The 15,154-nt window shown below is 38.7% G+C and overlaps 2 protein-coding genes across 7 annotated transcripts in view; one reads left to right on the top strand and one right to left on the bottom strand.

The window, feature by feature from the left end:
* Nucleotides 1–10,787, top strand: part of RHPN2 (rhophilin Rho GTPase binding protein 2) — a 29,692-nt gene extending 18,905 nt beyond the window's left edge. For both annotated transcript variants that reach the window (XM_065848562.2, XM_065848563.2), the window contains exons 7-15: nucleotides 790–956; nucleotides 3,118–3,305; nucleotides 4,537–4,693; nucleotides 5,165–5,284; nucleotides 5,382–5,576; nucleotides 6,002–6,078; nucleotides 6,857–7,003; nucleotides 7,843–7,998; nucleotides 9,288–10,787. In XM_065848562.2, coding sequence (XP_065704634.1) covers nucleotides 790–956; nucleotides 3,118–3,305; nucleotides 4,537–4,693; nucleotides 5,165–5,284; nucleotides 5,382–5,576; nucleotides 6,002–6,078; nucleotides 6,857–7,003; nucleotides 7,843–7,998; nucleotides 9,288–9,539 — 1,459 coding nt within the window. In that variant the 3' untranslated portion in view covers nucleotides 9,540–10,787. The remainder of the gene's footprint in view (nucleotides 1–789; nucleotides 957–3,117; nucleotides 3,306–4,536; nucleotides 4,694–5,164; nucleotides 5,285–5,381; nucleotides 5,577–6,001; nucleotides 6,079–6,856; nucleotides 7,004–7,842; nucleotides 7,999–9,287) is intronic.
* A 638-nt stretch (nucleotides 10,788–11,425) lies between these two features.
* Nucleotides 11,426–15,050, bottom strand: FAAP24 (FA core complex associated protein 24). Of its 5 annotated transcripts, XM_065848344.2 has the most exons (7): nucleotides 14,899–15,050; nucleotides 14,612–14,693; nucleotides 13,952–14,014; nucleotides 13,631–13,782; nucleotides 12,842–12,981; nucleotides 12,407–12,559; nucleotides 11,426–11,764 (listed from the first exon to the last, which is right to left on the bottom strand). In XM_065848344.2, exons 4-7 carry the CDS (start codon nucleotides 13,740–13,742, stop codon nucleotides 11,522–11,524), a joined length of 648 nt encoding a protein of 215 aa, XP_065704416.1. In that variant the 5' UTR covers nucleotides 13,743–13,782; nucleotides 13,952–14,014; nucleotides 14,612–14,693; nucleotides 14,899–15,050; the 3' UTR covers nucleotides 11,426–11,521. The 5 variants fall into 5 exon arrangements, with proteins under 5 accessions (XP_065704416.1, XP_065704415.1, XP_071670425.1 ...); XM_065848343.2 differs by lacking the exon at nucleotides 14,612–14,693; XM_071814324.1 differs by lacking the exons at nucleotides 14,612–14,693; nucleotides 14,899–15,050 and adding an exon at nucleotides 14,730–14,892.
* Nucleotides 15,051–15,154: the final 104 nt, after the last annotated feature.

The following is a 15,154-nucleotide window of genomic DNA, read 5'->3' as shown; positions in this document are numbered from 1 at the left end:
TAGTGTTAGTAAATCTGAGTACAATAAACTCTTCATGCTTTGAGTTAAGCCATTGACTACATTATGATTTGGGCTGCAGGTTAGCACAAGGGAAAAAGACAGAAAATAATCTTCGTTTTGGACAACTGCAGACATTTCTTGGACTGTGAACCTCGGTGCACGAAGCAGAAGTGGAATGGGTCAGACCTTAATTCCCTTCCTTCATTTTGTTAAGAACAACATTTAGACCAGAAGAGAGGAGTGACTTAATTTATTACAATAGAGTGTTCACTGCATCTATGAGCAAAGTTGGACTCTGAATTCAGAATTTTTATTTTTATGATGAAAAAAGATGACTAGCCTGCAGCTAAGAGGAGCTGTTACATTTCTAGTCATGACTGCAAGGAGAAACTTTAAAATACAAGCTATGAAGGATCTGACCATGCCAATAGTGGATCTTTGGCAGCATCTAAGTATGAGAACATAGCAGCACATAAGGATGCTTCCCCAGTATACTCTCAGTGTCTGTGTTGTTTTATAGGCACTTTAAAGTTAGGTATGTTTATGGAGGCACTGTTGTAAAACCTGCAGAAAACTAAGCCTTAAATAAAGCCATTCTTGGTCTTGCAGCACCTAGATTGTCCTTGCAGTACATAATGGTCTTTCTATTCACCTTCATTTTCACTGTAGCAGAACAGTTATTAATTAATTAACAAATATTCCACTGCTCTTTTGGAAAAACAGAACGAAAGTATCTGTTGTTTCAATGGACTCTGCTAATCTTAACGCTGCTTCTGTTTGTTTCCTGAGGTATGATTCCTTCACAGGTGTCCCTGTGTGTCAGCAAAATCTGTTGCTTGAAAAAGCCAGTATTTTATTCAACATTGGAGCCCTCTACACCCAGATTGGAACAAGGTGCAATCGTCAGACCCAGGCTGGACTTGAAAATGCTGTTGATGCTTTTCAGAGAGCTGCAGGTACAACTTTTAAAATATCAGGAAGCTATTTATGCAAATATTCCTAATCTCATCCTGACATCCCGCAGATTTCTGCGTTTCCCATTGACTTCATTACACAAAAAAGGAGGAAATCCAAGAATCTTAGCAAAGAGCTGAGATGAAGCTTTACTTCAAAACCTGGAACTGCAGTATGAACGTGCAGACAAAGACACTGAATACTGTGGTTAACCATTAATGAACTGCAGTTCAAAGGTCCAAGTAATAGCCCTAACGTTAACTGCTTCATTATTCGTTCCTTGTTTCACCAATATAGCTGCTTTTACCTCAGTGGTATTACATTGGTGTAAAATCAGTACAAGAAACAATTTAAAGGGTTGATAAAGGGCTTAAAACCTAGTTTTCTATATAGTCTCTTCAAAATGAATCTGTGTTATCTGAAATTTGATTACATTTTTTCTATAGATTCCAAAGGCAAACAAGTTCAAAATAATCTCTATCCCAAGTGAAGAAAAATACCAGTTCTAACAAAGGGACTCATACCCCTTGAACTAACATGTGATAGAAGCTTTTGGTTTTTTTCCAAGTAGATTTTGAATTTTTAGTAAATGTCATCTGTGCTACACATAATGCTTAAAGACATTACCTATGTAATTAATATGTACTGTAAGATTTATTTCTGCACTAACAATCTGTGGCTATTGGTTTCCACTGTATGAGTAGCTTTACCGGCTACAAACTGTGGACCACAGCGTTGGATTGTCATAAAACCCCTCTTCTGAATATACAGCTATAAAAAAATGATAGCATTTCTTCATGAATTTATTAAATAAATAGTTTTTCAACCTTTGTATTTCATCTAAAGAAATTTCAATACTTGAGAAGTTTCTCCATTTTGCTGCTGCTCCTTTTATTTTGCAAATAAAACCCCTTGCTTTTCGCTTCAACATATTTGCAGAACAGAATTAATTCACAAATTGAAATGCATCATTTGCTAACATAGTACCTTTGCAGGGCCCCAATGCGATGTGCTCAGGAGTCATTGTACCTGTGCATGGCTCCGTAACACTGTTCATTACGTTGGTGGAGACATGGTATAGAGCACGCATTAACCATTTCTCTGTGCTGAATGGGAAATACTGCGGAGAGTTTATCACCAACAAAGCTCTCAGTGTGTATATGCTTACTGCATAAGCAGAAATATGTTGAGAATGAAAAGAAAAGATCCCCCATACTTTCAGTTCCCTTCAGAGACTGCCATAATTCAAATTTGTGTATGGACATAGTAATAACCTAAAAGATACAAGCGAAACACAGAAAATAAAAAATCTCAGACACCAGTAGCAGGAAAATACAGCACAACGTGACCAGAACTGAATGTCACAGCAAGAAGTAAGATTACACAAGCTGGGACGCTTAAAAAGCAGAGCTCTTATCGTTACACTTTGTAGTATTATCAGCAATTAGCGGGCCAGTAGAACTCACTAAACCAGTTGGATGACGTGCATGCTGAAGGTTACGCTTCCATCCATGAAACTGTTACTTGATATTTGCACTAGAGTTTGTGTTTGTTTTTAATTTGATAAGTGATAGAAACTATGAATATGTTAGTGGAACCAAATGTCTAGAGCAGAATCTAATTTTACTGTATTAAATATACTGTTCTAGTTTACTTCTAGGAATGGCATTGAGCTTTCATTGGGACATACAATACACTTTGCATCTGAAAAGGAGATTAATAATCAAGCTTATATGTTTGTGTTTTTTCCTTCCATCTGAGGGATCTACTGTCACCTCCTTATAGTTGTGTAGATTTCTTTTTTTTTGCCTTTCTCATTCTCTGTATAAGCCCCAGCCTACCACTCCCATGTACAAGTCACATTCGGTTCAGCAGAGCTTTATGGTTAATCACAAGAACTGTTATAAGCAAATCTGAAGTTATTACCCTTAAAAGTTGCAGCTTCTGTTGTACCTTCAAGAACTGTGCCTGGAGATGTTTGATGGGAATGCAAAACTAAACCTGTGGGTCAGTTTAATTTCATGTGTACTAGGAATCCCTTCAGATTGCTGTAGTGCGATACTAGAAAATATGCTTTCAATCTTAATTGTTATGGTACATGCTAGAATTAATTTCACTTGTTTCTCTCTTTGTAATGCTAACAAAACCATTTTGTAATTTCAGGAGTCCTAAGCTACTTAAAGGAGACCTTTACTCACACACCAAGTTATGATATGAGCCCAGCGATGCTGAACGTTCTAGTGAAAATGATGCTTGCACAAGCTCAAGAGTGTGTTTTTGAGCAGATTGGTCTTCCTGGAATACGCAATGAGTTTTTCACACTAGTGAAAATGACACAGGAAGTTGCCAAGGTAAAATATAAGACTTAAAACTTAGTCTTCAAACTAACTGTTTACAGTGCTGTGTTACTAGCTACAGCCTCTATTAAATATTAACAAAATTTATTAAACCTAAATGTTAACAGCCACTACAGAAATCCAAAAGTAACAAGGGATTTCTCACAAGCTACAATGAGAATCGCAGCCTTTCAGAAGATTAAATCTGCAATTTAGATATAATTATTTTAGAACTTTTATGATATTTTTTCAATTAATAATCCATGAAGTTTAATAGAAACATGCTGGAGCACTTGTGCAGTGAACTTGCTGAGGGTATATTTACAAGCTATTTATCATATTGCTTTTTCAAACAGATTTTGTCCACAGAACAACATACAAAAGGACAGGGTTGTTTGTGTAGTTCTCTAAGTATTGAACACAACCTCTCTGTTATTGCCCAGCAGCTAGAGGTTATGCAAACCTAAAAAAGCTCAAGTCCAAAAGAATAATTGAATTCCAACTGGGGGAAGGAGCCCGATGGGCAGATCAGTAGCTGCAGGGTTGCAGGCTGTGCCCCAGGAGGTAGCATCAGACTTGATTGAGGTTGTTGACATAAAAAAATCGGGTATGCCAACAAGATATGAATGTGCTTTCTGAGCCATTTCAGAGCAGCAGATATATAATTGGTTCCATACTAGACAAATTGGCAAAAGCCCTTCCTACCAAATCTGTAAAGCCACCCTGACTTATCTGTAGGATTGATCAGCTGCAAGGGAAAGATTTTTGGATTCTGTCAGGTGGAGCTGTTTGAGCCATCAAAGCAGCATTCACTGCTTGAAAAGCTATTTTATTTACTCTGCGTAAAGAATAGTAGCCCGCTTTTAACTAGATCACACAAACTTCAGGCTAGATTTGATTCCGTGGATTCAGAAGTGAAGCACAAACCTACTCTATAAGTAGGTTTCACCCTTTTTCTCAGCTGAATTAAGCTGAAGAGATGTATTTATAAATTAAAAAAAACCCCAGATTTATTATATAGTGTTTTTATTGAATTCTGAAGCTATATAGATTGACTGACATAGTCCATCTGTTTTACAAAATTTTCTCAAAACTTATTGCCAACCCTTTCTAATTGTCTTCCCCCCCTCCCCTGCTTTGATGTGATGCAAATGAAATTATCTTAAGGCTGAATATAATATCCCTTACTTGAACTCCTAAAAACTAGTGTTAAATTCTCATACTTCAATTCTGTGCTTTATTTTAGGTGGGAGAGGTTTACATGCTGGTTAACACTGCAATGAATCAGGAACCAGTGAAAGAGAATATTCCCTATTCCTGGTCTAAACTGGCACAAATAAAGTCAGACCATTACAAAGCTCTGGCACATTACTTCATTGCCACCATTCTCTGTGACCATGAACGTAAGAATCATACATTTTCTACATATTCACATAGATAACAATAATAAACACATAAAGAGTTATAATTTGATTTGTGAATAAGACGAGCCAGGAACTCTAGGGTTTCAATATATGTTAATTGGTGGCCATTTTTGTGTTCAGATATGAGGCCACGCTTTTTTGTCCATTACAGAAGAATGTGAAATTCCAATAAACTGACTTTTGTGGAAACAAAAGGAATGTTGTACCCATTATATGCTACTAAATGGTTTAATTCTTTTTAATATGTTCTGGCATATAAATATTACTTGCATACTGCAGATGATAAAACTGATGAAAGTCTTAAAAACTTGAAATACCCATCAATATATGTGTGTAAAAATATTTGACTGCATTTGGAGAGAAGGTAGTAATAACTACACAACGATACACCTAAAGGAAGAGGGCACCAAGAGATGTGCAATGGTTAATGTTCTGTATCAATTGTTATAGTGCAGTCTGGTGATGATGAAGATCAACAGGAAAAAGCTTTCTCTCAGTTGTATGACTACATGCCTGAAGGACTGAAGGTTCTCACTGTTTTAAAGGACAAAGTTCAGCGAAAACAATTAGGTAACTGCCAGTTTCGGCCAGCTACTACATGCAATTTGAAAATTACGGTGTGTTTATTGTCTCTGGGGGATGACCAACAGCTTTGATTTTTGTTCAGGGAAAGCACATTTACGCAAAGCCATTGTTTGCCATGAAGAAGCTCTAAGAGTTTGTGGACTGTGCAAAAAACTTCGAAACATTGATGTTCTCCAGGAGGTTCTGACAGCTGCACATAAGCGCTCACTTCTCAAATACGCTCAGCAAGAGACGGAGGATGACTTTCTCAGCCTAATCCAGGCTCCAGATATCATTCGTAAGTATACATAGGTAGAAATGAAGTGTATCTAACCATACATGGATACGCTTTCACAGGGATATGAAACTACTGTTTCTCGCAGCACAACTCTTACACTGGTCTAAGTTGTTAATTCAGTTTGACTGCTGTTGGTTCTTCCTGCCTTAGTTCAGCTCATCCAAATCTTTCCTCTTGGGAAGCAGTGGGAAAGAATGAGCTCTGGCTTTAAATATTAAGTTTTGTGTATTGGTACTATGAGCTCTGAAGATATTTTTAAGGTGATTCAGATATTTGTCTTACACATATTCACCAAAGTGAGTTCTACAGCCTGGTAAGAATTTAGGAAAAGTTTCTATCTAGCTTGGAATGCAAGAAAAATACATTTCTATGACTTTTAACTTATACTTGAGGGTTTGTTTTTTGTTTGTTTGTTTGTTTTTTAGCTAAAACGGAGCACAAAATAGAAACAATTGCTCCTCAGTTTTCCAAGGTGAAAGTTAAAGACTTCTTTCACAGACTGGTAAGTACCATGCTAATGCCAACAAGCCTCTGCCATTTTGCTAGCAAGTATAAATTCATTGTAACGTGAGGGAAGGGACACGAGTATTTTAGCCCGAAAAAATGATTCTGTAGTAACTGGGTTTTTTTCAGAAGTTACTGGAGAGATCACCCCCAGCTTCAGAGGTGTAAGTCAGCTTGAGACTAGCAGAGAATAGAAGTGCCATTTGTATAAGGCTTTGCACAGAGTTTCTTCTTGATAACCTTCATAGAAGTCCCCTGAAGTTTCAATGGACAATTGTGTACAAATTAAAGGCAGGGAGAAACGTGTAGTACTTGAAGGTGTGATGTTGCAGGTGACAAAGCTAGTCTGTCAGGTGGCTCTGTGTGTATCAATCAGTGAGCAAAGAGAAATGGGAGTTGAGGTTAGGATTAGAATAGGCAACATTTCATAAATCAATTTATCTCCTCAAAAATGGAGTAATATAGGACCTTAGAGCTTGCTGCAGCCAAAAGGCTCTGCAGACCTTAACAGAGATCTCAGAGCAACCTGGCAGTTGCTCTCATCCCACTCTGCTGAAGCATCCCCCAAACAGTCATGAAGTAGAGCCGAGCACTTCAGGGGACATCTTAACTTTCTGGGATAAATGTCACTGTTCCACTTCAATTGAAGCAGCTGGAAGTTACCCTGAATAAAACCAAAGTAACATGAGCTTAAAGCATTCTAACTTAAAAAATGAGAAATGCTTACCTATGAATGAAGGTGAGACGTAATGTGTCTGCTGCTGTGTTACCTGCAGGGCCCCCTGACAGTGTTCTCAGCCAAGCAGAGGTGGACGGCTCCACGTACCATTCGCATCCAGCAGGAAGCAGAAGAGCTAGGATTCAGTCTGAAAGGAGGTTCGCCAGTACAGATTTACTGTCTTGATCCAGCTTGTTCTGCAGCAGTAAGTACATTGGTGCAATATTAACAATTTCTCTCCAGACTCTAGCATTACAATCTTTTAAATGTAACTTTAGCTTGTTCATCCTGGTGTATGGAGTATTTATTGAGTTTTACTATCCATCAGTATATCCATCAGTTCATATAATCTGAACACATTTTCAGTGCTATATACACCATAGATGTTAGAGTATTCATATCCCTGACATCATATTGAACTAGAGTTGATCTCTTCCTCTGTTCACACTGAATAGTAAGTCCCAAATAATAAAAGCAAATGTTATTCCCCATCTAATACACAAAGTTAGAACAGATCAAGGATGAGAATCCGGAAAGGCAGGGAAGGTAGCATGTGTCCAAGGAGAAAGAGGGGAAAGAACAGATTATTGGCTTCTAATATGTTGTTCTTTTGGGGTAAAAAACTAAGGGGATAAAGCAGCATGCAGTGATGAACATAATTTAGGTATAGGAAAGGTAGAAGTGACCACAGAAGTACAAATAAAAATACTGAAGAAATAGAAGTACAAAGTAGAGAAAATATCTCATGGGGGATAACATGGCAGCAAAAACCACATTTCACTTAAGTAAAAAGGACATAAAAAGAGACAATATTTGTGTATGCCAGAAGCGCATTTGTCAGTAGTAACTCCAATCAGTAATTTGTGTAGATGAAAAAGTTGCATGTTTCTATGTTATGTATATACTTTTGTTCCACATCTGGCTAGACAATGGTTTCATAGCATCTAAGAGGGAAATCCCTTTAGGGCAGATACTGCGTGATCACAAAAACACTTTACGCATGTTTATAATTCCAGACAATAACTTGTGCAAATTTTTTGACAGTCGATGGGCCTAAAAGAAGGTGACTACATTGTTTCAGTTGGTGGGGTGGATTGCAAGTGGCTTGGAGTGAACGAGGTGCTGGAAAAACTCAAAAGCGTGGGAGAGCAGCCCATTGATATGGAGGTTATCAGTTGCCAGGATACAACATCGTCTATGGTATGTAATGAGGCAAATACGTTTTGCAGATTGGATATGTGAGAGTTTTTTTCACTTTCCTGGCTTCAGTCCCTGATTGTTTGCTTTCACGTAGTCAGATATTCCACTCCACCAGTGAATATCTAAAGCATTCAGGTATACATTCAGTTTTAAACAGCCTGTTTAAATTATCATGACCTAGCAAGCTAAAGCACAGTCTGTATGCATAGGAATTGTTGGGTGGTGGGAGTTTTTGTAGTGGAGCTACTTAAATTAATTGCATTATAAATTCCAGGGCACATTTTATTTTTCCTTAACTTGTCCCAGAGAATGAAAATATTACCCTGTTCAGCACTGGAAAAGCCACAGTGAAAGAATAATGGAATGAAATAGAAAATCCAAGACTTCCTGCCTATTTTCTATGCACTGCTAACATAAATGATCCATGACTTTTGTATTAGATCACAAATTAATGTATGTAGTTTTTATTTTGCTGGACTTTAACTGTCTAGTCAGTTACTAAGGTGCTGTAGAAGCTTTAGCCTAAGGGAAAAATTATCACAAGATTAAAAAATGTTAAGCTCTAAATAACTTAAACTTATTTGTAGTGTGAGAGAACCTGTAGTTCAGCTAAATCCAATGCTTCATGCTTCCAGCATTCCCTGGCAAACTCAGGCACTGAAGTATTGTTGCCTTAGAAGTGACCAAGGTACTCTTACTGCTGCTATTTCTTTAAGAAGTTGATTTCCCTTATTGAAAGTAAGGAATTGCACACCTGCCATTCTAAACTGCTGCTGGACTCACAAGGCTAGAATATAATCACATTGCTTTGGGGCACAGCTAAGATATGGCAGAGAAGGCTGTGCCTTTCAAGTATCCCAAAAGAACATCCTACAGTAACTCTTGTCATAGTTGCAATCAACACAGAAGCTGTCCAAAGATCGTAAAACGACTCTCCCCTTTGGAGATTTGTGCAAGAACCACATACTTAAGCTTTGCAGAAAAGTTAGTGCATATATTGTGTAGTTATGCTAGAAGCCAGTAAACATTAACTATAACGTGACCCATGGAAAAGATTCACAAGTCTGTTTACGCTTTGCACAGTAAACCCTGGAGTATGTTAATAGGTGGGCAAACTACAAGACTCACAGCGCTCTGAAGGGCCCTGTGTTCAGCTGGTCTGTCATTAGTGCAGCAGACTTGCTGTTGTCTGCCTTGGAAAACTATTTGCACAGTAACCTTTTGTTATCTTCAGAATTTTGACCCATTTTGGATGACTGATTCTTAAAACGCTTCTCTTTTTCCTACAGCACAGTAAGAGTGCAACTTACTCTGTGGGAATGCAGAAGACTTACTCCTTAATCTGCTTAGCCATGGAAGAGGATAAGACTGATCAGACCAAGAAAGCCCCACTGAAACTCCCTTTTCTAAGTTGGGGAACTAAAAACAGACAGAAAGCTGCAAGCACGCTCTGCCTGCCCTCAGCTGTGGCTGGAAGTTCTCAGATTAAGAAGAAGCTTTCTCCTTTCACACTTCTGAATACGGAAAGTTCATTGTATTGAATCTTTTAGAAGGAACTGTTACCATGACATTTTTCTTTAAAATGTATAAAAAAGATATTAATCACTTTTATCTTTATAGATATGTTTATAAATTCAGACTGTGTATTGAGCCACTATGAAGGTCAGAGGCTGGGAGAAAACTGTAAAACTGAAGTATTTGAAGGTTAGAATGAAGTGGTTTGTGAGGTATGGAATAACAATTTGTAGATGAGAAAATTGCTTACATCAGGACCAGATTCCTTTGGAATTTCAAAATACAGTATCATGACTAATTTTTTATAACTGTGATAGATGGGAGTTATTTATTACAAACACGACACTGCATGCAAAACAATAGGGGATACATAAAAGGATGATTTTGCTGTAAAGGTTTAGAGTCAATAATAAATCACTTAACACTATTTTAAAGAATTATCTTAACAAACCACAGAGGTAAAGAGAATAACATTTGGAGAAACTAGCCTTGTGCCAAGGGGCAGTGTCATGTAGTTGTGTTTTTTATGCATAGACAGTCTCTTTTCTGAGAGTATGTGTATTGTATGTGTATTCTACTGAATAGTTAATTTAATTCTGGAAAAGAATTAGAAGGCCTAGAAGTCAAAAGATCTTTTGAACTACAAAAGGCTTTTACTCTGCTCTTTTCCTGATCTGGGTTACATTTTAAATGCCTGCTGATTCAATTGTTAAAACCAGGCTTTATTCCAAACTTGAAATTATTTAACCTACTTACCATAAGACTTGGATCTCATTAGTGTTGATAAAATTGATAGCTGTGGAACGAATTTCAAAACTGACATATTCCAGTATATTGATCAAGAGTACAAAAATTGCAGTGATGCTTTAAAATATGAGGAAAAAAGTGCTTCCGAGTCTAAATGGCAGAATATTTTTTCACTATCACACCAAATAAATAAAAGAATAAATGTAAAATCATCCTTATCCTCCCCTTGGAACAATTAATGAGCAAGTATTGGCTATATATATATGTATAAAGGAAAGAGACAAATAAGTGTGTGAGCCTTTCTTCTGTTTTCTGAAATTGAAATTAATGGAGGACTGCTAACACGGTAGTGTTAGTTAACATTGCCATCTACAGAGTAGATATATGCTGTTTGATACTCAAAACTTAAGGAGAAAGTTTGCATATGGGTGTGAACTTTAAAGTTGGTCATTTATTTTTAGTTTCTTATGTAATAGGTGTAAATATGTTGATGATACTTATTTAAGAATAAAAATCAGTTGCTGCAATTTCACTGTAGCTTTTTGATTCTGCTACGCCTTGCATGATACAGCATAATTTGCGGATCTTTACTGCTGACATGCCTCTTGCACGTTTCTGTAGTGAAAACTACAGAATGATAAAATGATCTAAGAAACTGTCTTACTTTGAAGTTTATATTGGATAGTACAGGAACTTATAGTCTAAAACTTGCTTTCTTACAAAGAACATTAAGAATATTTCTAGAGTTTCCCTATGAAGGTTGCATTTAAAATGTTGTAAATTACTTATGATTCACCTATCCTTAGTAGTTACTCTTCACATGTATTTGTAGTAGCACTTCTTGTACATCACAAGCAGCCATATACTGATACACAAGACCCTGCCATACAATATTCCATACAGAAGAGATTTAGTTTGCATGTATGGATAAAATGACTATCTGGCTAATGAAATCTTTAGCAAAGTTATATGAATCACAAGAATCACCCTTCTAGGTCTTAGTTTCTCTTAGTCCACCATGACAGTCTTCCTACAAGTATCTTCCCCCTTAGCTGCATGATTAGCTGCCTTTCCATTCCCATCATTACTCACTAGTCCTTGAGGAAAGGTTGGGGGTATTTTTTAATTAATATTTAACAGCTTCCCTTCCCCCCTGCCTCAGAAATTACAATAATAAGTGGTTATTTTATTTATTTATTTTATAATTCACAAGAAACAAACAAAAAGCTCTTGCCTTGCAAAACATTATTACACATGCATGTCAGGAACATAAAAAAGTGTGAATTTGTTGTGCTACTGTTTGTCCAACCACTAGCTCAAGCTCTTTGACAGATGCGTTACAAAGCCGGTGGATGCTTCCAAACTGTTGCAGTAGAAGCAGAGCTTTTGTCTTCCCAACTCCTGGAATTTGTTGCACCGTCTGAAACACTGATGCCTCCACCAGTTGAGAACATGGTTTCCGAAGAAAGGGGTTGCTGTTGGGATCCGTACTATGCTCACGGACCTGACGCAAAACAAAACCATAAGGGACCCTGAGTGCCCTCTGCTGGAGCTCTGCTTTTCGTTTTCAAAACAGTTTATGTCATCTCGAGAGTTCAATGCAATCACTAGAAAGTTTAAAAACCAAGATCCCTCCTTAAGTGTGTGCCCTTATAAGCCTTTTGATGCAGATCCACAAAGGCTCAGTAAGAAACCAAGTTTCTTAATACCCACTGTGAATTAAAATAACGATTTTGTAATCTTTTTGATGCAATCAGAGAAAGGAAAAGAGAAACAACATAAGAACACAGTTTTTCCAGCCTGAGACAAAGCAATATCTCAAGTCAGTTTTGACAAGGAGCTTCTCTGAGGATTGCCTAATGTTATCCAGTGGCATCTCAGTGCAAAATCACATTTAAAACATCCACTATTTTATTCAACTTTTCTCTTTTGTTCTCAAATGAGCCCTCTTTCCACTGAACTACACTATTAAAACCATGTTGCCGTTGCAGAATATTTATTCCTTACGTTCAAACAACAAAATATGTTGCGTTCCTTTAAGATCCCAGGTGTTCTTTCTGAAATGAGCAATGACTGTGGAAAAACAGGTAATTCTCCTCATGTCCCATATTTTACTAAATGTTTGTCCACTAACATAGAAACTTACTAGCTGAGTAATAAGTTGAGAAGCTTCTCCTTGATTTGCCACAGGAAGCAACACCATTCCAAGTTCTAGCACAACAAGCTTTTGTACTGCTAAGAAGTACTGATCACTTATTTGGGTTTTCTCTACAATTACAACTCCCCCAAGACTGCTGGTCTGTATTGAAAGGAAAAAAGAAAAGACCTTGTTAATGACAAGCTGATGCAATGCAAGAGAGAGAAAACTGTCACGTATGAACTGCCTGAAAGCAAATCTGAGGAAGTATAGAAGTTTCAGCAGCAGTACGGAGCTTCAATACAGAATAACTACGCAGCTGCATAGTTTTTCAGTTTTCAAGTGGAAATTATCACATAAGTTTAGCTCCACTGGAATTTAAAAATAACACAAGAATGTTTTCAGAAGCATGGAATAAACAGACACTCTTTCTGTAGTACTTACATTTCTAAACCGAACCAATCTTCGTTTGAATTCATTCCCTGCAACCAAATCTGCTTCAGAAATATATAAAATGCAAGTTCTGTTTGAAAGATGGAAATCCACAAGTCCCAAGCCATCTTCAAAGATAAGTCTTACTTTCCCTTAAGGTGAGATTGTTAAAAGAAAAAAAAAAAAAAAAAGTAGTTAAAAAAAATTATAAACTGATAGTTACTTCACTGCACAACCTTCCTAATGTGTCAATAATCCTAGTGACTTGACAATGAACTTGGTATTCTCTAAAACCTTTATTTTTTGTAAGCAAAACTGGTAGAAGCAATCTAAAATACTGTGTGATGCCTTTAGTAATGCCAATTAAGAGCACTTTCAAACTGTGGATTTGAAAGCGCCATAGCTTCTCAGTAAACTCCGGACTTGAACAAAAACATCACATACTATTTTGAAAGGATCTTCTTAATTTACTTTTCTGTGCACAGTCCCAACATCCATATAAATGCAAGGGATTTCAGTGGAAGTGAGTATTTGCAATAGCTCCAGTACTGTGGTTCCCAAACAGCAGCTACTTCTGCTTATTCTCTACAGTGCTCAGCAACTATGCAAAGTTGATAGAACTGATGTAGATACATGATAGACAAATATGCATTCTCAGCTTGCTAACATAGGTTGTACCACAAACATGGGACAATTTAGGCACAGAATAAAGCACATTCCAGCCAGCCTTAGCAATACTGGGTGATAGAGGGGAGTGCTTTGCCTGAAATTTTTTCCCTCTTCCAATTTGTTTGTGCTTACCTTGTAGCTTTTGGGCTAACTCCGACCCTCTCCACTTCTCATTTCCAATCACATGCCCATAAGGGACAACTATAGATCCTGCTGTCACAGGAAAGCTCGTTTTTGTTGTCATCAGACCTCCTTTAAATCTTTACTTCACTAGTAGTTACACCCTAGAAAGAAAAGTGGAAGGGATACTAACACAGTTTATAAACCTGTTCCAAACTTAATTTTACAATTAAAGCTTATAAGATGTAACACTCTGGAAGAGACACTGTCTCCTCGACAAAGCTACGTTACACTTCGGTTAACATTTCAAAATCAGTAAGCAACTCTGTTTACCTAAACACAGGTTGATAGCTTGCAAATTTCACTCACAACTTTGCCGGTCAATCTGAAAAACACCTGAATTAAGACACACAGATGGTTAAAAAATAACCAGAACAAAGCAAAACAAAACTCACTGCCTTTTCTATGCCTTCACACACCCTTGGTGGGAACAAGTCGTCTTCAATTACTGAGCTGACCCCAGAGGCATCTCCAGTTCTGAGCTGGCAGAAGCCTCACAGAATCACAGACTATTAGGGATTGGAAGGGACCTCAAAAGCTCAACCAGTGCAATCCCCCCGCCGGAGCAGGAACACCCAGCTGAGGTTCCACAGGAAGGTGTCCAGGCGGGTTTGAATGTCTCCAGAGTAGGAGACTCCACAACCCCCCCCGGCAGCCTGGGCCAGGCTCTGGCACCCTCAATGAGAAGAAGTTTCTGCTCAAATTTAAGTGGAAACTCTTGTTCCAGTTTGAACCCATTACCGCTTGTCCTATAGTTGGTTGTCACCAAGAAGAGCCTGGCTCCATCCTCCTGACACTCACCCTTTAGATATCTGTAAACATTAATAAGGTCACCCCTCAGTCTCCTCTTCTCCAAGCTCCAGAGCCCCAGCTCCCTCAGCCTTTCCTCACACGGGAGATGCTCCACTCCCTTCATCATCTTTGTTAAAATACCTGTGTGTCCAGACAGAACAACTGGAAGGTAGCTCCTGGGAGAGATTACTTTCAGGTTTGCCAGCTGTATGCAGTGCTCTGACTTTAAGGGAAATGGGAGCCATTGAGAATAACGCACCATCTAAAAAGAAGGGCCAAGGACGAGCCCGTACCACCGCAAACACCCCCTGAACCACATCCCGCAGCCCGGTCCAGGGTGAGTCTTGCCCGCGGGCCCGCTCACAGGGGAGAGGGGACAGTGGGAGAAGGGACAGTCCGAGGGCGGCGGCCGCCGGCCCAGCGCTGACCTGCCCAGAAGAGGCTGAGCTCCGTCCCGCCAGCCCGGCCGTTCGGGGCCGCAGCCGCTCCCCGCAGGCCGCACCAGAAACCCCGCCAGCTCTCAGCGTCACCTCACGGCCACCAGCCGAACCGCCCGCCTCAGAGCGCGCCTGACTGACAGCGGCGGCCACAAATCAAGAGCGAGAGCTCTGCCGCCCGTGAGCAAATGAGGAGGCGGGATGGGGCGAGCCTCGCCACTGGTAGGTTGCTATGGCCGAAGGAGGG

The sequence above is a fragment of the Patagioenas fasciata genome, chromosome 13 (assembly GCF_037038585.1).
Source record: "Patagioenas fasciata isolate bPatFas1 chromosome 13, bPatFas1.hap1, whole genome shotgun sequence".
Lineage (NCBI taxonomy): Eukaryota > Metazoa > Chordata > Aves > Columbiformes > Columbidae > Patagioenas > Patagioenas fasciata.
This window is presented reverse-complemented; position numbering and strand designations above follow the sequence as displayed.